Source organism: Bos taurus, chromosome 18 (assembly GCF_002263795.3).
Source record: "Bos taurus isolate L1 Dominette 01449 registration number 42190680 breed Hereford chromosome 18, ARS-UCD2.0, whole genome shotgun sequence".
Taxonomy (NCBI): domain Eukaryota; kingdom Metazoa; phylum Chordata; class Mammalia; order Artiodactyla; family Bovidae; genus Bos; species Bos taurus.
The window spans coordinates 21757496-21782498 of NC_037345.1; the positions used below are offsets into that span (position 1 = coordinate 21757496).

Genomic DNA, 25003 nt, shown 5'->3' on the forward strand with positions numbered 1-25003 from the left:
TTAAATTATATGAAATAAATTCCACTGTGTCTTATTTCACATGATGGCATTAATGAAGTACAGAATTCATGAAAGAGAAGTTCGTCTCTGCTTTTTATAGAGGATGAACCCTTAAAGCTACTGATGTCAAAGGGAAATAAATGGTAGTAGAACTTCTTGCAAGAGATCTTATTAGGAAGACAGGCACACTTCTCTCATCCCCAAAACTTTAACTTCTTAAAAAGGATAGAATCCCTGGAAAAGAGTAAAGAAAGTTTAGCAATAACCTGGCCTCCTTGTTAAACCTGGATCTTTGGATTTTTTCTGAATGATAAATCACTGTTCCTTTGTTTCACTCGAGGCACATTCATTGTAACCAGAATTTACTCCAACATTTAAGATTTTAGCTATCCTAGATGTAATATTCAAATGCCGCTACCTATGTAAATACACTGTTTCAGTTACCTGTCCTTGCATAACCTCCCATCCCATTACACAGTGATGTAAAGCAACATCGGTTTTTTATTTCTCACGATTCTGTGGGTTGACCAGGTGGTTCTTCTGCTTCCCATGGTGTTAGCCAGAGTGTGGGAAGGGTTTGAAAATTGAGTTAGTTGCACAGTCACATCTGACTCTGTGATCCCATGAACTGTAGCCCACCAGGCTCCTCTGTCTGTGGAATTCTCCAGGCAAGAATACTGGAGTGGGTTGCCATTTCCTTCTCCAGGGGATCTTCCCAACCCAGGGATCAAACCTGGGTCTCCTTCATTGCAGGCAGTTTCCAAGAGGGAGCGTTCCAAATGCCAAAGGCTGAAGTTGCAGGTTTTTTATGGCCCAGCCTTGGCAGTTACAGAGTGTCACAGCTGCCACCCTACTGTTGGTCAAAAAAATCACAGGGCCAACCATGATTTAAGGGAAATGAGTTGCATCTCTCAAATGGAAGAGTGGCAAAGAATTTGTGGCCATCTTCAATCTGCCACATACATTTTGCCTCAGTCTATATCTTTAGGAAGATTTAGATAATCTTCCTAAAGTTTTAGTTTTATCATAATATTCAGTACCCTGTATTTCGTACAAGGATAAAGTCTAACTTCTTAAGCCTTAATTCAAGAGTCTCTTCAGTTTAGGCCTTAGCATGCATTTATAATTTTATTCACTACTATTTCCTCAGCCTGAATGCCCCACTTAGTCTTGATTCAATATCCTGCTTAAGTTGTTCTTGTCACCGAGAATATTCTTATTAACTCTTTAGTCTATACATGGCCCTACTATTCCTTCAGTGTTCAACATGGGTTCTTTATCCTGTGTTGGTTTTTTCCTGCACTAGACTAGCTCACGGTATTCTTTGTTTTCTGCACTCGTATAGCACTTAGCTAAAAAAAGCTAGTCATTTTCAAAATGATAAAAGATCCTGTAATAACATTTATCTTTTCCTTTCCATGTCTTATCTAACCTGTAAACAAATGCCATTTAATTCTGTGATGTCTTTCTTGATTAGTCAAGTTTGAACAAATCCTTCCATCTTCTGTGCTGTCCTAAACTTGTGGTTTCTATAATACATACAACTATAAAATACTACCTTATACTGTAAATATGTTTGAAATGTTTTATCCAAAGGGAGGGTCATCATGTCTTACACATTCTTGTATCCCATGCATATTTTTTCACACAGTTAAGTATGCAAAAAAACCATTATTGTCTGAAGGAAAAGAAACATGGGTAGAGATACTAGCATTTTTAAATGTGTTTATAAGGCAGTAACCCTGGATTTAATCTTTTAAAGTGTTAGGTACTTGAAGTGTTTTTGAATTTTACAATAGTTATTTATATTCAGCATTAATATTATTTCCATGAACAATGTGACTTTTTCTTTAATTCAAAATAGATGGACAAGAAGAGAAGAAGCTGATTTTTACAGAGTTGTATCTACATTTGGAGTGGTATTTGATCCTGACAGAGGCCAGTTTGATTGGACAAAATTTAGGGCTATGGCTCGGCTACATAAGAAAACTGACGATAGCTTAGAGAAATATCTGTACGCATTCATGTCAATGTGTCGGAGGGTTTGTCGTCTTCCTTCCAAAGAAGGTATGTATAAAATTTTTTTTTCCTTTGTTTCAATCAAAGAAACAATTAAAATCCAGAAGTTCCCAGCTTTTTAATACAGTTTCATGTAATTCAACATTTCACCAGTTTTTCTGAATTGTAAGTAAACTCTGCTTAACAGTCCTTTATTCCTTAATTCTACTATTGAAATGAGAGCTAAAGAGAATACAGGTACACATTTAATTTTGAGAAAATAGTGTTTTTATTTAGAACTAGATTTATGATTGTCGAGGGTGGGAAAATAAAGGATAGCTTTTGGTAAATAGAACTAACCTATATTTTTAGTCTGTCTAATAGGAACTGTGCTGGAGGGCTTATTTAGCACAAATGATTTTGCAAGAAATGAGGCCTCCATTCAAAAGACATTTTAGTAGGAAAATCCACCCAGTGCCTTCAGAAAACAAAACCAAAACAAGAGCAATTAATCAGAGCTGCTAATTCTCAGCCAATTTAATTGATTTTGAATCCCAGGTGGGGAGTTTTCATATATCCCTCACGTTTCCTCCCATAATATTAAAATCTTAAATCACTAATCATCTTGCTGCTGCTGCTGCTGCTAAGTCACTTCAGTCATGTCCAACTCTCTGCAACCCCATAGACGGCAGCCCACCAGGCTCTCCCTTCCCTGGGATTCTCCAGGCAAGAATGCTGGAGTGGGTTGCCATTTCCTTCTTCAATACATGAAAGTGAAAAGTGAAACTGAAGTTTTAGTCGAGTCCAACTCTTGGTGACCCCATGGACTGCAGCCCACCAGGCTCCTCTGTCCATGGGATTTTCCAGGCAAGAGTACCAGAGTGGGTTGTCATTGCCTTCTCTGAAATTATTAGTCCAGGAAACTAACATTAGTACAATACCATTAACTAAACACCTTTTCAAGTCTTATCTGTTTTTCTACTAATGTCCTTTTTTGTTCCAAGAGCCCATGTTGAATTCCATTGTTGTTTTCCCTTCACCTCCTGCAGTCTGTCACAGTTCCTCAGTTTGGGTTTGTTTGTTTGTTTCGTCTTTAATGACGCTGATACCGTTGATCAATTTTGCCAAAAACCCTTCAATTTGGATTTGTCTTGTGTTTTCACATGACTGTGTTGAGGTTATGCCTTTTTTTTTTGCAAGAATAGCTTAGAATTGATGTTGTGTCTTTCTCAGAACGTAACATCAAGGGGCTCATGATGTCAGTGCGTCTTTTTACTGATGATGTAGCCCTTGATTCTTTGTTAAGCTTAGGTAGTTTCTGCTGCGTTTCTCCAGTGTAAAATTATGTTCTCCCCTGTAGTTAACAGATTATCTTAAGAAGATACTTTGAGACCACACAAATCCTATTCTCCTCAAACTTTCACCCACTGATTTTAGTAACCATCAGTAGATCTTGTCTGCAGCAGTTTTTTTTTTTTTTTTTTTTTAATTTTATTTTATTTTTAAACTTTACATAATTGTATTAGTTTTGCCAAACATCAAAGTGAATCCACCACAGGTATACATGTGTTCCCCATCCTGAACCCTCCTCCCTCCTCCCTCCCCATACCATCCCTCTGGGTCGTCCCAGTGCACCAGCCCCAAGCATCCAGTATCGTGCATCGAAGCTGGACTGGCAACTCGTTTCTTACATGATATTTTACATGTTACAATGTCATTCTCCCAAATCTTCCCACCCTCTCCCTCTCCCACAGAGTCCATAAGACTGTTCTATACATCAGTGTCTCTTTTGCTGTCTCGTACACAGGGTTATTGTTACCATCTTTCTAAATTCCATATATATGCGTTAGAATACTGTATTTATGTTTTTCCTTCTGGCTTACTTCACTCTGTATAATAGGCTCCAGTTTCATCCACCTCATTAGAACTGATTCAAATGTATTCTTTTTAATGGCTGAGTAATACTCCATTGTGTATCTGCAGCAGTTTTTAACTGTGCAGTTCTACTGCAAGGAAAAACTGTTCCTTCTCCCCAGTCTACTCAATTATTTATTCATATTCATATTTATTCAAATGTGTGTTTATTTTTTATTCTGTAGGTTATAATCCAGTACTGTCAGTGTTAATTCTGGTGTTCATATTGTTCTAAATCTGGCCATTAGTAGCTCTTCAGGTAGTCTCTACATTATTCCAACAAACCTCTCTTTTTTTGAGTACTTTCCAACTGCCAGTGTCTCTGCTGATAAAGATATGACCCCACCAAAAAGAAGAGTGTGGTCTGATGTTGAAATGGAACTGTCTCAGACTAGTAGTCATACACCATTTGACAATTGTTCCTATGTTTATATCAAATTTTAAGAAAGACTTTGGTGTCCCTGTGAGTCCACTGTAATACTCTGAGTTACCTCAGTGCACTTAAAGACATACGGACTTAAGTTTGCCTATGGGATGTTATTTTAACGTTTAATTTGTATTTATAAGTGAGTTTGAGTGCTTTTCTCTTTGATTAAAACGGAGTAGTGTGACATTAGCTCATAGAGAATTTCTTAAAAGTTCATCCTAGTTCTATTAACATACTTACAAAGTAATCTTAATGTTTTATTTAACTTTCTATAGATCCAGTGTTATGTGTTACATGGTTATTAATACTTCTTTCTAAAACTTACATTTCTCCTCATTTAAAACTGTTAAAATGAAATTCTGAAACTATACAAGATATTGAGTAGATGTATATTTTAGAAGTTGCATTATTTGTTTTAAACCTATAATGAAATATTTTTTAGGGTAATATGTTTGTTCTTGTCTCAATATAGAATTGGTGGATCCAAGTATTTTTATCCAGCCAATCACAGAAGAACGTGCTTCTCGGACTTTATATCGCATTGAACTTCTAAGGAAAGTAAGGGAACAGGCCCTCCGACATCCACAATTGTTTGAGCGCTTGAAGCTTTGCCATCCAAATCCAGACTTACCAGTCTGGTGGGAATGTGGCTCTCATGATAGGGACTTGCTCATTGGAGCTGCTAAACACGGGGTGAGCCGAACAGACTATCATATTCTTCGGGACCCTGAACTCTCATTTATGGCCGCTCAGAGGAACTACAGTCAAAGTAAGATGGCTCATTCAAGGACTTCTACCCCACTTTTACAGCAATATCAAGTAGCACTTTCTGCTTCTCCTCTTACCTCTCTACCTAGGCTCCTAGATCCTAAAGCTGTTATTCTAGAGGATGTGAAAGTTAAAAGTGAAAACCTTAAAGAGGAGCCTCAGTCTTCTGAAGAAGAGTCTATGTCTTCTGAGGAAACCAGGACACTAATAAAGTCTGAGCCTGTAAGTCCAAAGAATGGTGTTTTACCACAGGCTACTGGAGACCAGAAATCTGGTGGAAAAGGTGAAACAGACAGACGCATGGTTGCAGCCAGAACAGAGCCTCTAACTCCAAACCCGGCTTCTAAGAAACAGCGAGTCCACAAGAGAGGATCAGAGTCTAGTTCTGATTCTGACTCTGATTCTGAGAGATCATCCTGTTCTTCCAGATCATCTTCTTCCTCGTCTTCCTCCTCTTCGTGTTCCCACTCTCGATCAGGCTCTAGCTCTTCTTCTTCCTCCTCTTGTTCTTCAGCATCATCTTCATCCTCATCCTCATCTTCCTCTTCCTCATCCTCCTCCTCATCTTCGTCAGAAGAAAGTGACAGTGAAGAAGAGGAAGTCCAAAAGCGAGGTATATGCATAAAGTGCTTTTGCTATTTTAAGACATTTCATATGCAAATGAGAAGTGATTCAGATTGCTTAAGCATGCTTAAAATTGTTAGTTTAAATTTTACGTGTACAGATTTTCTTAAAGAAGGACTGCTGAAAATGCAACTAGATTACTGGTTCATACTCTGTATTCAGTATTCACATTGCAAAATGGGTTAGTCAAACAGAGGATTAGAGACTTGGCACAGTAATTTTATTTCTTTGTGATTGCCTTAAATTTAGTATTGTATTTTTCCTAAAACAAGTTCATCAGTGAGCAAATAAAGATAATAATTTTATAATAGACACCAGTCCGACTAACAAGACCCTACTTGGGCCTACTCAGAAAGGTCTAGCGGAGGAACTCCAGCCTGTCCATAGAGTAGTGGTAGGCGGTCCTCTTCTGTGGGCGTCCTTGTTGCAGTCTAACAGTTCAGGTGTAAGGAAATGTGAGTGAGTATGAGTGCATTAGTCGCTCAGCCGTGTCCAACTCTTTGCTACCCCATAGATTGGGGCCCACCAGGCTCCTCCATCCACGAGATTTTCCAGGCAAGGATACTGGAGTGGGTAGCCATTCCCTTTCCCAGGGGATCTTCCCAACCCAGGGATCAAACCCAGGTCTTGCAGGTAGACTCTACCGTCTGAGCCACTAGGGAAGACTAAAGAATGAGTCAACATCAAATGGGCACAGGAGCCATAATAGCAAGCATCTCCTGGAACAACTCCACAAGCATGACTTTCTGGGTTTTCACACAGGACATGCCCAATTACAAGAGTTCCCTCCTGAAAGAATGATACCCTCCCCAGCAAATATTTGTGCCCTCCCAGTCCAAATTGATAAACTCCTGAGTTTACCAATCACGAATGTATGTGTTTTCAGGGAAACAGACCTAGAGAGTTACCACAGGTCAAATCTTCTTGCAGAAAGGGATGTTTGGTTAACCCTATTCCTTCAAACTCCGTAATGCCACTTATTTGGCTTTTGCTATAATTTAAAAAATAATGAGTACTTTATTGTATTCTAGGTGATTTTTTTTTAACTTCTCAACTTTTCATTTTCAAATCCTAATTATATAAGATTTGAGAAGTATATGCAAAATTGTGTTACACAGTCTTTAAAACAATTATAATTGGTCATAATTATTCTTAGCAGAAGGTACCCCTCACATGAAAGCCTACGATGAAGAAAGTGTCGCATCACTGAGCACTACCCAGGATGAGACCCAGGATAGTTTCCAGATGAACAACGGGACCGCAGAGTCTGCTTACATCCTACAGGGTGGATACATGCTGGCAGCGTCATATTGGCCAAAGGTAAGTAAATCATTTCTTGGTGATATAGTTCATTTTTTAAAATATTTTTCTGTCTATCTTTAATGGTAGATAATCTTATTATGTAGGAAAATAGAGTCACTATCATGTGTGGGATGACCATTTGGTGTTAGCATTAAAAGTAACAACTATTACTGTCCACTATTACTCCATTAGATCTATGTCCTTAAATGTATATGATTATCAACCTTAGAATATTCAGAAGAAAAGATAATGAATGCTTATGTTCACATACAATTCAGATGCTTCTTTATGAAATAAGTGCTTTTAAGTGGGTCTTCTTTAAGAAAATTTACGAACCAGTTGTGACCTAGAAAAATGTTCGTTTAAGTACATGTACATACAGTGGTGGAAGCTCAGACTGGATTAAGACAGTTCTTCCTTCCTCCAGTATGTGACTGGATTAGTAGAAGAGTACTTAACTTTAGAAATGAGAGAGAAGAGAACTCTCTACTCTTCTGTATACTCCTGAGTTTGACTTTTTTATGAAGACCCTGTATTACTCTTTAAAAACAAAAGAACAGCAAAATATCTTTATACTTTTTAACTTCACCAATGGAAATTTATACAGAATTGTAATATGTATGTGAGAAAATGTATGCATACCAAGTACACACAAGTTGTACCAGGGATAAATCCATCAAAGCTGTGATCCCCAAAGGTCTGGCTCAATTACTGAAATTACCCTTTGATGTTCATGCTGTTGTAGGATCGTGTGATGATCAACCGGCTGGACAGTATTTGTCAAACAGTCCTGAAAGGGAAGTGGCCTTCAGCTAGAAGAAGTTACGATGCCAACGCAGTGGCTTCTTTCTATACCACAAAGCTGCTGGACAGCTCTGGTGCAGCAACAGAATATAGCGAGCCCAGCGCGCCCCCTCCTGCAGGTGCCGCAGTCAAAGAAGAGCATGACCAGTCAACACAGATGTCAAAGGTGAAGAAGCATGTACGAGAAAAGGAGTTTACAGTGAAAATCAAAGACGTATGTTTATTTTTATTGCCCTAGGACCTGATTGCGATTGCGGTGTGCAGCATGCTTTTCCTGCAAATGGCTGCCTGCTCTTACTCTTACTTCCTTCACATACTTGTTTTCTGGTATTTGGATTGTTTTTTTCTTTTTGATATCCAGGTTATTAAACTTGAATATTCTACTAGAGGGATCATCATTAAATATGTTTCTCTACCTATACTTCTGAAAATAGTCCTTCTGCTGATCAAGATGCTTTCTTAAACAGTCTGACAATTTCTTATTGTTTAGTTCTTTTATATAATATTCGAATGGTATGTCAGTGCACTTTCTGTTTTAAATATTTAGCATGCCTTGTTATCAGTAACATTTCATTGTTCAGTATGATTTTTGAAGCTGAATTGATGCCTAAAACATGGGTAATATCTCTTAAAATGTCATGTGAATAATGTACACAGAAGATATATGTCAATCGCTGAACGGGTTACAATGTACTAGTCACATGAAACATTTGGTTTTGCTCAGAAAAGTGTATGTAATACCTAGGTCTTTTTTTTTCACTTAAAGATAGAAATTTTAATATTCATTATAGAAATTGATTAAATGTTTTTCTCTAGTTGATGTATGAACAAGAAGAGAACATGACTGATTTTTCAGGGTTTTTACCTCACTTTTTCTAAGTAAAAAATTTCTTATATACTGCAATGATTTTAATCATTTCTTTCTTGATAATGGCATCCGTTTAACAGGAAGGTGGTTTGAAGTTGACATTTCAGAAGCAAGGGCTCACTCAGAGAAGGCCACTGGACAGTGAAGACTGTGCTCCTGGGCAGCAGCAGTACCTCACTCGACTTCGGGACCTTCAAGGTGCGTCAGAGAGCAGCCTCGCCAGTTTCCCAAAATCCCTACCACTATCAGGTGAATATGCTAGTAATCATTGCCTCAGCATGAAATACTCCATTCTTCCTAAATCCTTCCTAAGTCCTCACTTACTCACAGAATACTTGCAAGGACGAGATCGTTTCTACTTTAAAAAGCCCCTTTATCATAAGAAAGCTCTTATCACAAAATTTCTTCTTTGGAAGCAAATTCTGCCCACAATTGGGTCTTCTCAATGATTGTATTTTTGTCTTTAAAGGCATCACAGAAATAACCTAGTCAAATATCTGCATGATAATCTTAACATTTTGAAAACAATGATAATATCTCCCCTTGAGACTATGATTTGTTCTAATTTTTTGGCAATGTGACTCAGTAATTATTAAATACTGAATTAGTGCCATGTTTTCTGTACTCCAAAGGCACTGAGGAATCCATCCGTGAGATTTTGTTTTATTTCTGTTGATCTGGTTGTATTTTGGTTTGTCTGTGTCCCTCTTAAAATGTGCTATCAACAATTGAGAATTTTAGTTAAGAGTAGTTGAGTCTTAAAATGTATGGACCACAACATACTGATCATAAAAAAATGTATCTTTTCAGTTAAAAGCAGATGAATGACTGGAATTTCCTTTGTACCTCTGTATACATAAAGTTAAGGACTCTAATTCGGTTGCCATCCACTACTTGAAAACATTTCAAAACTCCTGTGCTTGTGCTCAGTGTGTGACTTTCCTAAAATTTGGGAAAATAATCCTATATTATAGATGTTAAATGATTGCTGTTTCCAGTAGCTACTATTCAGTTCAGTTCAGTCGCTCAGTCGTGTCCTACTCTTTGCGACCCCATGAATCTCAGCAAGCCAGGCCTCCCTGTCCATCACCACCTCCCGGAATTCACTCAGACTCAGGTCCATCGAGTCGGTGATGCCATCCAGCCATCTCATCCTCTGTCGTACCCTTCTCCTCCTGCCCCCAATCCCTCCCAGCATCAGAGTCTTTTCCAATGAGTCAACTCTTCGCGTGAGGTGGCCAAAGTACTGGAGTTTCAGCTTTAGCATCATTCCTTCCAAAGAAATCCCAGGGCTGACCTCCTTTAGAATGGACTGGTTGGATCTCCTTGTAGTCCAAGGGACTCTCAAGAGTCTTCTCCAACACCACAGTTCAAAAGCTCAGCTTTCTTCACAGTCCAACTCTCACATCCATACATGACCACAGGAAAAACCATAGCCTTGACTAGACGGACCTTTGTTGGCAAAGTAATGGCTCTGCTTTTCAATATGCTATCTAGGTTGGTCACAACTTTTCTTCCAAGGAGTAAGCATCTTTTAAAAATATCATGGCTGCAGTTACCATCTGCAGTGATTTGCGAGCCCAAAAAATAAAGTCTGAGACTGTTTCTACTGTTTCCCCATCTATTTCCCATGAAGTGATGGGACCAGATGCCATGATCTTCGTTTTCTGAATGTTGAGCTTTAAGCCAACTTTTTCACTTTCCTCTTTCACTTTCATCAAGAGGCTTTTTAGTTCTTCTTCGCTTTCTACCATAAGCGTGGTGTCATCTGCATATCTGAGGTTATTGATATTTCTCCTGGCAATCTTGATTCCAGCTTGTGCTTCTTCTAGCCCAGCATTTCTCATGATATACTCTGCATGTAAGTTAAACAAGCAGGGTGACAATACACAGCCTTGACATTCTCCTTTTCCTATTTGGAAACAGTCTGTTCCATGTCCAGTTCTAACTGTTGCTTCCTGACCTGCATATAGGTTTCTCAAGAGGCAGGTCAGGTGGTCTTTCAGAATTTTCCACAGTTTATTGTGATCCACACAGTCAAAGGCTTTGGCATAGTCAATAAAGCAGAAATAGATGTTTTTCTGGAACTCTCTTGCTTTTTCGATGATCCAGCGGATATTACCACTATGATGATCCAGCTACTATTACCACTTTCTAATTGTAAATTATAACTAAATAATGAATTAGAGTCATCAGAATTTTGTCGCATAGTTTCATTAACCATTCACTGTAATTCTCTAATTACTAGACTTTCAGACAAGTATGAATGAGCCATAGTTCTCTTGCTGAAGTATAAATCCCCCAAGTGTGCTTTACAATGGTAGTGTTGCTATTATTTCTTTTTTCCATGAGAAAATGGGAAGCGGTGGGAAAGATAAGTTCTGGGATTTTTTTGCCCAACATAAGTGTGTTTAATAATTCTCCTGCTTGTACCTTGATAATTCCAGAACTATAGAGTGGGATTGATACTTCTGTCTTCTGAACATTTTATTACTATTGCAGCTGAAGACTTTCAAAGACTACAGCCTTTGCCTATAAGTAATTCTTTGGTAAATAATACTGTTTTAATAGTGTTAATAGTAATTATAATGCTAACTTGCACCTATACAAAATATTAAAAAGCCAAAACATTAAAACTAGATAAAATTATTTAAGAATTATATCTCATTCATCTTGATAATTCCAAATGTGAAATCTTTCTTTTGGCCATGCAACACGGTATGAAGGATCTTAGTTCCCCAACCAGGGATTGAACCTGTGCCCCTCCATTGGGAGCACAAAGTTTTAATCTAAACTAGACTACCCAGGAAATCCCCTTGAATGTGAAATCTAGCTCTGTCTTCTTACAGGACTCTTAGGAAATCTGTTAACATTTTTGAGCCTTTTCTTGTTTGTGAGGTGAGGGGTTGGGGTCAGAGGAAAGGTAGCATTGTTTGGTAGATTAAATAATATATGTGACGTGACTGGAATGGAACTTGGCACATAATTAGATGCTAAACAGATGTTAAAATTAGATTTTAGATTGGATATTGAACAAGTACTATTATAATTCTTCATATTAAGCCCTTTTATGTTTATATGAGTATGCCTCTGAATTTTATCTAAAAGCTTTGAATGAAGAGAGATTGTATAACGTAAATTATGTAATGTAAATTAATGAAAGAAAGTAAAATAGCATAAATTATAAGTCTTTAGTTTATTCCAGAAACCACCTGGAATAGTAATCAAAAGATGGTAGAACTAAACAGCCTGGAGTTGAATTCTGTCATTTACCAACTGTTGTGACATTGGGCTTGCAACATAACATTTCTGATCACATTTATAAAATTGGCTTAATACCTCTCTGTTTTGTTTGTTCTGTTTTTGGTAATTTAAGAAGACATTTGTAACACTTAGTCTAGTTTATGATGACACCTAGTAAGCACTCAATAGAAAGTGATATTTATTTTAAATTTTAATATTATTATAATTACATCTTAGAAAAGACAACACAGGCTTTATGAAATAGAGTAAGTTAAATTTTCCATTTTGGATTCTAGCCCAGAATAAATCAGTAATGTTTGTAAAAAGCACTCTCAAGAAGAAATTAAGGGAGCTGGGTTTTTTGTTGTTTTTAAAAAAGAAAGAAAGGGAAGTGTCTTTCATGAGTACACAGGACTTGCTCAAGAAATTCTCCTCAGATGATTGAAAATGTATTTCTCGCTACAAGCTGAACCATTATAAGCAAACATCTCATTCTTAATAATATTTTCTCTCATAAGAGTATTCTAGATGATGTAGTCTTTAAGGACGGGAACTGTGTCTTACCTTTGAACCATCCTAGTGCTTTGTACGTAGCTGTTTAAAAATATGTATCCATTGGGAAAAAATGAATGCATGGAACTGTTGGATTCATACCTCTTAAAAACTTTTTTTTATTGAGTGCCTACTGAAATAAGGAGTGTTTAACTGGCAAGAAACACTGGTGATCTTAGGGAAAATACCTTAAATAGTCTGGTCAGGGGCAAATTTTGGGAATTTGAGGAGTGAAGTTTGTTTTGAAAAAGAGGAGCATAACAGATACCAATGTTTCAGAAGTTTTGAAGGCTATGAAAAAGCCAAAATAAGTTTATTTTTTGTTTGTTTTGAGCCATGATTTTAAGTTGATACAAATCTAATGTAGATTAAGATATTTCGACACCAAAAAAGCAAAGATAAATGGTAAAGCAAACTTATACTTAAAAGATAAAGTAGGAATTAATGGATTCAAAAAAGGTGGAAAGGTTTGCCTTGTACATTTGAAAGGCATGCTTCTTCTCTGAAAGGGTGTGAAAGAAAAGATATGTGGATATCCAAGGGAAAATTTTGAGGAGACATGTTAAAACTTGAAAGAGGCCTGGATTGCAGTTCTCCTGGTTTTTAAATGAGAAGTATTTTTAGTTTAAAAAAAAAAAAGTATTGTTTTTTTTAATTAAACATTTTGTTTTATTTTGATCATAAGTCTCATTACAAGCATTCATTATTTTATTCTATTTTATTGAAGTATAGTTTACTTATAATGTATTAATTTCTGCTATACAACAAAGTGAGTCATTTAAACATCTATATCTATACACACACACACACACACACACACACACTCTTTTCCATTATGGTTTATCATAGGATATTTAACATAGTCCCCTGTGCTATACAGTAGGACTTACTGTTTATCCATCCTGTATATGATAGTTGGCATCTGTTTATCCCAAACTCCCAGTCCATCCCCCTAAAAGTGATTACTTTTAATTTAAGAACTAGATTTTTATCACTCTTTTGCATTTTTAATTTGTTAGGTACTCCCATTCAATCAACCCTTGGTGCCAATGGAGTTTTATTAGACAACCAGCCTGTAGTCAAAAAAAGGCGGGGAAGGAGGAAGAATGTAGAAGGTGTTGACATCCTCTTTTTTAACAGAAATAAACCACCTAATCATGTAAGTAAAGTAATGCTTAAAAGCTACTGATTCTTGAGTCCAAAATTCATCCCAGTAAAGATACATATTGCTGCTTTGTGAATTTTTTGTGACTAATAAAAATAACTGAAAAATTAGGAGTATACTGTATAGTTTTAGATTGTATCTCAGTAGAGTCCAGCACTGGCCAAGATTCATGAGAATTTTAAATTTGAAAGACTTAGAAGAAATTTTAAACAATTTTTGTTTCTCTTCAAAAAGAACTGCTTCATTGAACCAAAATCAGAATGCTAAAGCGTGGAAATAAAATTTTCATTTGGTGTTTTTCTACAGGTTACGTTAGGCTTAACCACCTCACAGATTTCTACAGGGATAAATCCAGCACTGTCCTATACTCAACCTCAAGGAATTCCTGATACAGAAACTCCTGTTCCAGTTATTAACCTTAAAGATGGGACAAGACTTGCAGGCGATGATGCACCGAAGAGAAAGGATTTGGAAAAGTGGCTTAAGGAGCACCCAGGTTATGTGGAAGATTTAGGAGCTTTTATTCCTGTAGGTGATACCTTATAAATCTTAGTATATTTTATGTCTATGATTCATTACATCTATAATGATGAAGCATAAATTGTCACCAACTTATGTTAAATATGTGTTCTGCCCAAGATTTAGGAAAGATGAACAGCAAAAACTAATGACCATCTTTCCTATGATATAATATCATTTTCCATTTTTCATTCTGTATTCAATGTGTTTAATAAAAGTCACCTGTCATATACAGAGTACTATCATAGACCCAATGACAGTTATAAAGGTATAAAACCTCCAGTCCTTTCCCTCAAGGAGTTTATTTTAAAATAATAAAAATGATCATAGTAAACACTTATTGAGACTTAACTCTGTACCTGGCTTTATACTTAGCACTTACATGCATTATCTCATTTAACACTCCCAGACTTTATCAGAATGGCCTTGTTATAACTTTATAGATAAAGAAATGGAAACTGAAATTTTAAATTAATAGTGCAAAGCCACACAGCTAATGTCTTAAATCCACTGTCCAAACCTCTGCTCTTAAGATCTTATAAGAATACAAGTACATAGACAATATTAGTCAAGATGAGAATAGGTCTATTCATTTGCATTTTCCTTATCCTCTAAAATACTTCCTACTCACTATCTTATGGGCATACGGCTTTCTTATAGAAATGTATTATTTCGGTTTGCAGTGCTTTACTATCAGATGCTTATGTACCAGATTTTGTGTCAGTCTCCCTTGTTGTTTCTATATATTTTATAAGGTAAAAGAATAGTCGCATATCCCCTGTATGCCAGTTAGTAGCCTTATTCTATCTGCCTCCATTATGAAGATTAATTGGATAACCCAGTAATGTTGTTTCCTACCCTGTGAGCTGCTTAAGGATTGTGTCCTATTCACCTTGTAGCCCCAGGATTTAGCACCTAATTTCTGATACAGAGAATGGTATCTAGTTCCCTGTAAATATTTACTGAGTCAGTGATTTGTAAATGAAAATCTTTTGAAAATGAAAGAATACCGTATAAAGGTAAAATGATTATTAACAGAAAAAAATTTAATTGCCTTATTTTTTCATGCAAAAGAACCACAAAAGCTCCAGTCCCTAGAATGTGACTGTACTTGTAATGTGTGTGTGTGTGTGTGTGTGTGTGTAGTGTCTTACATTGCTGTTATTATCACCAAAAGGTAACATGGTAGTCTAATACCGAGAACCTCAGTCTTGGCTTTCATATCCTAGTTTTTTTCAGAAAATGCCACTAATTCTCAAACTTCCACTTAATTCTTTTTATTAAAAAAAAAAAGGCCAAATAAAGCTCTTATAAGGAACAGGTTTTCAGTAAGATGAGCAATAATAAAACGAGTATGGCAATTCTGAAGATAATGAGAATCATTAGTTTAACCCTGTAACTTCTTAACATGTTAGAAAATAACATTCATTTATTTAGTCAATTTTTATTGAGCAACTGCTATATGCTAGTTACTGTTGTAAGGTATTTAGGATAAAAAACAGTGAACAATATAAAGTCCTTGCCCTTTTGGCAGTTATGCTCTCGTCTCTGAAGATTCTCAGACCTTTCTCTTACTACTGCAAAGGAATCTTTATTACTCTTTTTAACTTAGAGCCATTCATCATTTTCACTGCAAATAACCCTTTTATCACAATGTTTTATATTATAAAACAATTTTAAGACATTGTTATAAGCCACATTTGTTTAAGTAGCAAATACAACATAATGTTGGCATGATTTCCCAAGGGCACTTGATGTTAATGGTTTCTTGGCTCTCACATGCTACTGTGGTATGTCTACAGCAAAAGGATTGTACCATGGTGTATGTACTATACCTTCAATATATAACATAAATAGCTGGCCTTTGAACAACACAGGAGTTAAGAGATACTGATGCATGCCACCCTCCACAGCCAAAAATTCAAATATAATGTTACAATTAGCCTTCCATGTCCTCAGTTACACATCCTTGGATTCAATCAACAATGGATTGTGTAGTCACTGGAAAAAAAAATCCACGTATAAGTGCACCTATACAGTTGAAACCCATGCTGTTCAAGGGTCAACTGTATTAATATATCTTATATATACCATATATCTTCAGTTTTACATGGTTAAATTACTTGGATCAGCTTATTTGTGCCATTTGCATAGTTAAAGATTTTACAGCTATTTCTTTGTCTATATATTTTAGCGAATGCAACTCCATGAGGGGAGACCCAAACAAAAAAGGCATCGCTGCAGAAACCCCAATAAATTAGATGTTAATAGTCTCACTGGAGAAGAACGTGTTCAGCTGATTAACAGAAGAAATGCCAGAAAGGTACTTGCATATTTGTTGTTAATTTTTCATACTGATGCACTATGTAAGAGATCTCTAGAACACTGTTTCATTATGCAGTATTTTCTAACAGACCTAGTTGGGTTAAATCTAGAAGATTTGAGGGGAAAGACACGGACTACAATTTTATGCAGTCTAATTTCAAATCCCACACCTTTGGCTAAGCTGTTGAAGGAAATAAGTTACTTTCTATATCTGTACCTTTGCAGTGGCACCGAACCAGGGCACTGCATCTAAAGCAGTAGTTCTCAAAAGGGGGTAACTTTGTCCTCCAAGCGACATTTAGCAATCAGGGGACGTTTTTGATAGTCTTAGCTCTAGATGAAGGAGGTGGGTGTTGGGGAGGTGGTGAGCTGCTAGCCGGATGCTGTTGGCCTTGGCGGGTGAAGGCCCAGAACGCTGCTACACCTCCTGCAGTGCACAGGACAGCCCCCACGACACCAGTCCAAAATGGTCTGTGGTGCAGAGGTTGAGAAACTGCTGAAAGGGAACATTATTCTCATCACAGCCATTACAGATTTATATATATTTATCATGTATTGATAATTCCATCATTAGGCCTTAAAGTGTCTTCTTCTGTCAAAATTGGCATATTACATAATTTTCTGATAGATGGAAATTAAATGTTTTAAATCAAATGTCTTAAGGCAAAGATAAAACGTCTTATCTTAGAGACAAATGATACCCCTGTGCTTATCTTCTTGCTTTACTGATTGATGAATGGTAAGAGCTAGGTTTTTCCAGGTTTTTCTTATTTCTGAATAAAATGTGGCTCAACATTTGTTTCCCCGAGTTGTTTCTGTTTTATGTATGTATTGGTATATGTCTCTCTTACCTCACAAAGTAAATGATAGAACAGTTGAGGCACCTTTTGTAAGTTATGGCTTTGACACTTTTATTGTTTTTTACTCTGATGGGCAAGCAGCACAATAAGTAAAAAAAAAAAAGAAAGAAAGAAATGGCCTTCAAAGTAAGAACATCAAGTTTTCCATTGAATTCCTTCACTCACAAATTAAATTACCCTACATAGATCCCTAGTTAATTCCCTACTTCTGTTTGCTCTCTGTTGAATGACCTCACTGCTAGTATAAAAATACATGAAGTCATTTTAATTTCTCAGAAGTATTGAAATTGGAAGAATACCATTTTTAAAATAACAATATATTAATATTATTCTATGTACTAACTCATTAAAATTAATACTAATTTTCCCCCAAGTTTATTCAGCTTTTGTTAGTAGATTAAGATGATGTCAGATGTATTAGGGGAAGAACAAGATGACATTTTAGTTGCATTTTACTTAAATTTTGTGCTTACACAGATTGTGTTGTAAATCTTTGCACTTCATCTTATAACAAAAATTAACCTTTCTAGATATGAATGAATTTGTCTTAGCCAGTTTTAAGGAAATGGAACTATTTTGAAATTTTTACTTGGTTTAATATTAAACATCCTAAATTTTATTTTTAATTGTAGTAGCCTGGTAAAGGACCTGTTAATTTCCCTTGGTTTGTAGATTTCTTTATTGTTCTGAGTTTCTAGAGTACAGGCTTTAACATACAGAGGGCCTCTAGTTTAAACTGGAGTTTAATGAAGGAGATAATAAAAAGGAGATAGCAACAAAATTGAGAGGCTAAGTAAAAACTATAGAAAATAATTAGATAAGAATATAGATATTATAACTGGCCACATTAAACCCTGTCTGTATCCTAACAAGATATAGTACATATTCATTCAGAAAGCTGTGGGAAAAGGAATTATTTAAGAAGTGTCCTTAGACTCCAAAGGAACATTAAATTGGTAGGTTGAAATCATTTAAATATTTAAAGGGATATGTTTATTTTTATACTTTCAGGGTTCAGTTCAGTTCAGTCGCTCAGTCATGTCCGACTCTTTGTGACCCCATGGACTACAGCACATCAGACTTCCCTGTCCATCACCAACTCCTGGAGCTTACTCAAACTCATGTCCATTGAGTCGGTGATGCCATCCAACCATCTCATCCTCTGTCATCCCCTTCTCCTTCTGCCTTAAATCTTTCCCAGCATCAGGGTCTTTTCAAATGAGTCAGCTCTTCACATCAGGTAGCCAAAATATTGCAGCTTCAGCTTCAGCATCAGTCCTTCAATGAACATTCTGGACTGATTTCCTTTAGGATGAACTGGTTGGACGTCCTTGCAGTCTAAGGGACTCTCAAGAGTCTTCTCCAACACCACAGTTCAAAAGCATCAATTCTTTGGTGCTCAGCTTTCTTTATAGTTCAACTCTCACATCCATACATAACTACTGGAAAAACCATAGCTTTGACTAGGCAGACTTTTGTTGGCAAAGCAATGTCTCTGCTTTTTAATATGCTGTCTTATGTTGGTCATAGCTTTTCTTCCAAGGAGCAAGCATCTTAATTTCATGGCTGCAGTGACCATCTGCAGTGATTTTGGACCTCCAAAAAATAGTCTGTCACTGTTTCCACTGTTTCCCCATCTTTTTGCCATGAAGTGATGGGACCTGATGCCATGATCTTAGTTTTCTGAATGTTGAGTTTTAAGCCAACTTTTTCACTCTCCTCTTTCACTTTCATCAAGAGGCTCTTTAGTTCTTTTTCACTTTCTGCCTTAAGAGTGGTGTCATCTGCCTATCTGGGGTTATTGATATTTCTCCTGGTAATCTTGATTCCAGCTTGTGCTTCATCCAGCCTGGCATTTCAGCCTGGCATCCAGCCTGACCAAAAAAAAAAGCTCCAGTGATGCCTACAAATACAACTTTTATGGTATCAGTTTGCATAAAAGATACATGCATTGGTTTTTGAGACCTGAGTTTAAAGCTGATCCTGACACTTACTAGTTAGCTTTAGGCAGCTTGTATAACTTCTCTGAGGCTTAATTCCTTCATTTGAAAAATAGAAATAATCCATTCTCAAATGGATATAGTGAGAACTAAAATAAATTATGTACTTAAAGTCCTTAGCATAATACTTGGCAATATAATAATAACAACTTATATTTATTATGTGCCAGACCCTGAAGCTACTTAGCAGCAGCAGCAGACCCTTTCCGGAGGTGCTTGAATTATCTCATTTTCATAAAACCGTTTGAGGGAGGTATTATTGTTATCTCCATTCTGCAATTCAGAAAGCTGAGGCTCAAAGAGATTTACTGATTTGCCTGAGTTCATGTAGGTCGTAAGTCTGATGACTCCAAAGGATATACTCTTAACTAGGCTACACTGCCTACCCAGCATAGTACTTCACAGTACATGGTAGTTATTTTACTGTCCAAAGAATATACATGAAACATCTAAAATTTATGTTAGCATGTTCATGCAGTATATTGATAGTTCTTATGGGTTGTGGTAGTCCTTTTTACTATAAAAAAGATTGTCAGGGTGGTTCCAAGAATACATGTGTTTTAAAGAAATAAACTCTGTATAGCACAGATTAAAAGAAAGAAATGTCTTCACATTTAATATGCTTTTAAGTGTCTAAAAATCTGTTTTTTATTTATAGGTTGGAGGTGCATTTGCTCCCCCTTTGAAAGATTTGTGTCGGTTCCTGAAAGAAAATGCAGAATATGGAGTAGCTCCTGAATGGGGAGATGTTGTTAAGCAGTCTGTGAGTATTTCATGAACACTAATTTAGACATCATTTAATTATATCTTAGATTTTAAGTTAAGAATTAACAATATTTCATAAATATGTGATGATATTTTTTAGTTCACAGTTTTTATCTTGCAGAGTATGTGGCAAACTTCTCAGATACTTGTTGAATTAGAGTGCAGAATCAGTGTATACTAACTGGTGTCATATTTCTGCTTTACCTTTTTATTGTGGCTACTAGAAAACTTTAAGTTACATATGTTGTTTACATTGTTTCTATTGGACAGTGCCGATCTAGAGGTTGTAAACTCTTAAAATTTAGGAATTTTGGGTTGTTTGTTGAGGGGGAGGGTTGTTTTGTTTTATGGTTACTTCTAGGAGTTTTGAACCCCAGAAAATCTTGGGGGAATTTCAAGAAAGTACCATAGGTTGTTCTCCACTCAGGACTTGGTGCTTCCCAGTCTGCAGGTGCTACTACTGTTCTGAGCCAAGTGATTTTTTTCCCTATTGAGTATCTTTCCATCTTGGCTCTATCTCTATTATTCCCAAAGTGATAGAAGAGTCAGAAGCATCTCGTTTCAGTCATTACTTAACTTCTCTCCTTTCCATACTGTTCTTGCAGATCAGAAGAATGGCATTTCTTTAGTCTTCTGGTGATGTGAACAGTGTAAGGGCATGGCAGTAATAAAATTTTTTGGATCTTCCGGTTTCCAGAACTATTTTACAAACCTATGCCTCATAGTTATAAAAGAGAACCAGAGGCTCTCTTAAAATAAAATGAGAAGTGGAAGAACTGTTTCAAGCCCTACTTAAAAATAAGATAAAATTGGGTTACTTCTTTCATTATTGGTTATTTTGTATCAATAAATAACAGAATAAGTTTATGAATAATTTCATGTTTTTAATGGCTTATTTGTATCACTTGTTAATAGCTATTGATTTTATTTTTAAATGTTTATTGTTGATTTTTTTTTTTTTTTTTTTTAGGGATTTCTTCCAGAAAGTATGTATGAACGTATTCTCACTGGTCCCGTGGTAAGAGAGGAAGTAAGCAGGCGAGGGAGACGACCTAAAAGTGGAATTGCGAAGGCCACAGCGGCGGCGGCAGCTGCAACTGCCAGCAGTATTTCAGGCAATCCTTTGTTAGCCAATGGGTTACTGCCAGGTGTGGACCTCACAACTCTTCAGGCCTTACAACAAAACCTACAAAACTTGCAATCACTGCAAGTGACTGCAGGGCTGATGGGAATGCCTGCTGGCCTTTCTTCTGGAGGAGAAGCTAAAAATGTGGCCGCCATGTTCCCCATGCTGCTGTCGGGAATGACTGGGTTGCCAAATCTGTTGGGCATGGGAGGGCTCCTGACAAAGCCGACAGAATCTGGAACAGAAGAAAAAAAGGGAAATGACTCTAAGGAGGTGGAAGGGAAAAAAGAAAGGACAGAGAGCCAAAACCCCGAGAACGGCGGTGAAAACTCTGTGTCAAGTTCTCCTGCATCCTCTACTGCTGCGTTAAGTACAGCTGCAGCTGCCAGCCCATTAGCTCTGAACCCACTGTTACTATCTAATATTCTTTATCCAGGGATGCTTCTCACTCCAGGCCTTAATCTTCATATTCCAACTTTGTCTCAGTCCAACACTTTTGATGTACAGAAAAACAAAAACAGTGACTTAGGCTCATCTAAGTCTGTGGAAGTAAAGGAAGAAGATTCCAGAGTTAGAGATCAGGAAGACAAAGGGGGAACTGAACCGAGTCCTCTCCATGAAAACAGCACAGATGAGGGTTCAGAGAAAGCCGATGCTTCATCTGGATCTGATAGTACATCATCGTCATCCGAGGATTCAGATTCTAGTAATGAAGACTGATTCCCAGACTGCACTTAAATTATGAACTGATTTTGGATTTTTTTTTCCCCTTTAATTATTAATTGTAAATATGCCAGTGTTGAGTGCATCAATAACTTACTGACCGAACATTTCAGTTATTTGTTTAGAAGTGCAAACTGCTTTCAGAGACGTTTTGCATGTAATATTTCTTAAGATTCATAAGTTTCTGAACTCGTATGTACTATCAAATACATAAAGGTGTAAAATTACAACAAAAGGCATTATAATTTTGTTGGGGGTTAATTTTATGAAAATTATGCTCAATAAGAGTTGTATATTTAATATATTTGCAGTGAACACAGAATACTTTATGCATATTACTGATTTAATTTGAATATAGTTTTACAGCCTCCTTGACACCTATAATTTACAGATCAAAACTCAGCAATAATTTGGGCAGCTAATGAATGTCATGAAAGCTGTAGAATCTACATCACCATCCATTGCTTTAATTACATGAAAATGCTCTAGTGTTGTGATGCACTGCTGATATTTCCAATTCAGGTACAAGTGTGTTTTAAAGAAGAAATAAGTTTCCCAATCGGCCAATTTAACTGGCTACCTGTTACCTCAGCTGAGTTAGTTTAGGAAGTTTACATTCGTTTCTAATTCTATACTTGTTTTCAGGGGTTTTTTAAACACATCCTATATATCATGTTAATCGGGCAAGAAATATGACTTGCTTTTTGCTGAGCTTAACTCTAAAATCAGTAAAATTAAGTCATAAAATAATCCTGTGTCATGTGACTTTGACACCCTCTAGACACATTTAGTTTTAACTTTTCAAAGTTTGGCCTCCTATTAGAAATAATTATGTCTCAGATGAGTAATGTCTGTTTCCAGGGTTCAGAAAAGGTAAATCATGAAATACCACTGAAAAGAACTTTTCAACACAGCATACTTCATGTAAAAGAAATTGTTTGTTTGCTTTATTTGTGTAGATTTCTATTTGTGTTTTATGTCACGGAAATATTCCAAAATTAACAGATAATAGGGTAAAGTAATATGCAGATAGTCTAAATTCATTTTGCGTTTCTAGGTATAAGCAGACTAAATGTTGGCCCAGAATCAGTGTTGGGTTATCAGTTTATATTAAATATACTGAGTTGCCCATTTTGAAAATGCACTTTTAATAATCTCAAAAAATATATACATAATTCCTGTAAACCACAAAAAAAGGAAGCCGAAGGTTTCTGATCAATTTCTTAGAACCCTTTACCATGTAAAATTTGTCTGATATTTGATTTGTGATACAGTTTCTCCTGCTAAAGCTGCTATTATTCTGACAAGGTAGAGGTCCAGGTTCACCTTCATATACATTGAAAACAGAGCTGAATTGGTTATATAATGTCATTTACATCCTAAGGAGAGATAAGCATTGTTCTGGTACTTAAATAAATAAGTCAGTGACAAACTTTGCTAGGGGGGAAACTACCCCACTTCTCTCCCACGGAAAAATTAACTTTCAGTTCATTTTGATACAACTCTATTGCTTTGTCAGGAATTAAGCAATTATATTGGATTTTCCAAGACCTTTACCAGTAAATTATGTTTCTGTATGTAAAATAATCCCTTATTAGAGAGACAGTGTTACATGTATTTACAAAATTATATCGGTTCCATTGGGATTGTATTGATTTTTGTATTTTCCCGAAATAGTACTTTGAATTGATAGTCCTTTATGCAATGTCTTAGCAATAGTCACTATAATGCCCTTCCAGGAGAAGTGGGTAGTAATTCTTCATCATGAAAATGATATATTACATATTTAGTATCTTCCCTTTGCAGTATTGCACTTTTGTTTGACTAGAATACACCTATGAGATAGCCAAAGTTTTCAAACACAATTAACTTAGGTTGCCAGTGGAGTATTTCAGCACCATCCATGTTTCCCTTCTCTCCCTCTAGTCCTACCCACATGATCTTCATTCCTTTCTGTCTCCAGTTTAAAAGGGAAATAAAAAACCCTAGATCTTGTCAGTAAAATCTAATTTATATCAAATTTATGAGATAAAGTATTTTCCTAATTAGATCAAATGAATTTGGTTAACATCTTAGTGATTCTCTTTCTATGTAATAAAGGCAGTTGCAGTTTTCAAAGCATTAAGGCTAATATTAACTTTAAACATTTCTCTTGGGATTCAAGATACTTCTATCTAGTACTGATTGGGGAAAAGTTGTCCAGCTATCAGCTTAAAAAAAAACATGCAAACATGGTTGTGTAAAGTTAAGGGTTATAAGAAAAAAAGAAATCAGTAGAATTACGTAATACTAAAGTTGCAGTTGAAAGGATATCCAAGTATGTGTTGGTAGTTACTAAAAGAATTATAGCTGTTATTGCCTTGTATTTATAGCCCTGTTTCAGGTTTCATGATTCAAGTCTTAGTCCAATTTTTCTTTTGGACATTTGCAATATTTACCAGTTGTGTTTTGTGTAGTCTGAATTTGCTTTCTGTAGTTAAGCAAACGTCTTAAAAAGTCATTTGTAATTTATTAAATTACTTTCTATGATGTTCTATAGAGCAAATGGAAGTTTAATTATTTTTTATTAAACATATTCTTTGACTACCCATGATGTCAGCCTCTGTACATGACAATACTTTTATTATTTTATATGTAGTTTTTATTCCAGTTATGAAAGAACTACCCATGATGTCAGCCTCTGTACATGACAATACTTTTATTATTTTATATGTATTTTTATTCCAGTTATGAAAGAAACATTAGTCATAAGTCTTTAAAAGGAAAGTGAACATTGGAAGAATTTTTAAGAGACAGAAGCAGGCTATAATTATACCCACAATGTTATTATTTCCTTAAGTTCTCTTCTCCCAGACCTTTAAAAATCCAGAAAGCTCAGAGATACACCTAACCTCTTAAAGAAATCCATTTTGGAAATCAGTAATTATTTTTCCTTTGGTCTTAGAGGCTTTTCTAATTTATCACTGTTGTTTGTAGTGTTTGGCTGTTTTTTTTCTTTTTGTAAATACAAAAGAAATTTG

At 36.1% G+C, this 25003-nt stretch overlaps 1 protein-coding gene across 15 annotated transcripts in view; it reads left to right on the plus strand.

Moving 5' to 3' along the window:
* Positions 1-24576, plus strand: part of CHD9 (chromodomain helicase DNA binding protein 9) — a 226602-nt gene extending 202026 nt beyond the window's left edge. For 9 of the 15 annotated variants that reach the window (XM_005218689.5, XM_015475766.3, XM_059876867.1 and 6 more), the window contains 10 exons: positions 1865-2067; positions 4812-5720; positions 6888-7051; positions 7779-8051; positions 8786-8954; positions 13520-13659; positions 13972-14193; positions 16379-16507; positions 20028-20132; positions 21105-24571. In XM_005218689.5, the coding sequence (XP_005218746.1) occupies positions 1865-2067; positions 4812-5720; positions 6888-7051; positions 7779-8051; positions 8786-8954; positions 13520-13659; positions 13972-14193; positions 16379-16507; positions 20028-20132; positions 21105-21980 (3190 nt within the window). In that variant the 3' untranslated portion in view covers positions 21981-24571. Of the gene's footprint in view, positions 1-1864; positions 2068-4811; positions 5721-6887; positions 7052-7778; positions 8052-8785; positions 8955-13519; positions 13660-13971; positions 14194-16378; positions 16508-20027; positions 20133-21104 lie in introns of all 15 variants that reach the window. The other 6 variants (XM_024978433.2, XM_024978437.2, NM_001205650.2 and 3 more) reach the window with 5 other exon arrangements.
* The last annotated feature ends 427 nt before the right edge of the window (positions 24577-25003 follow it).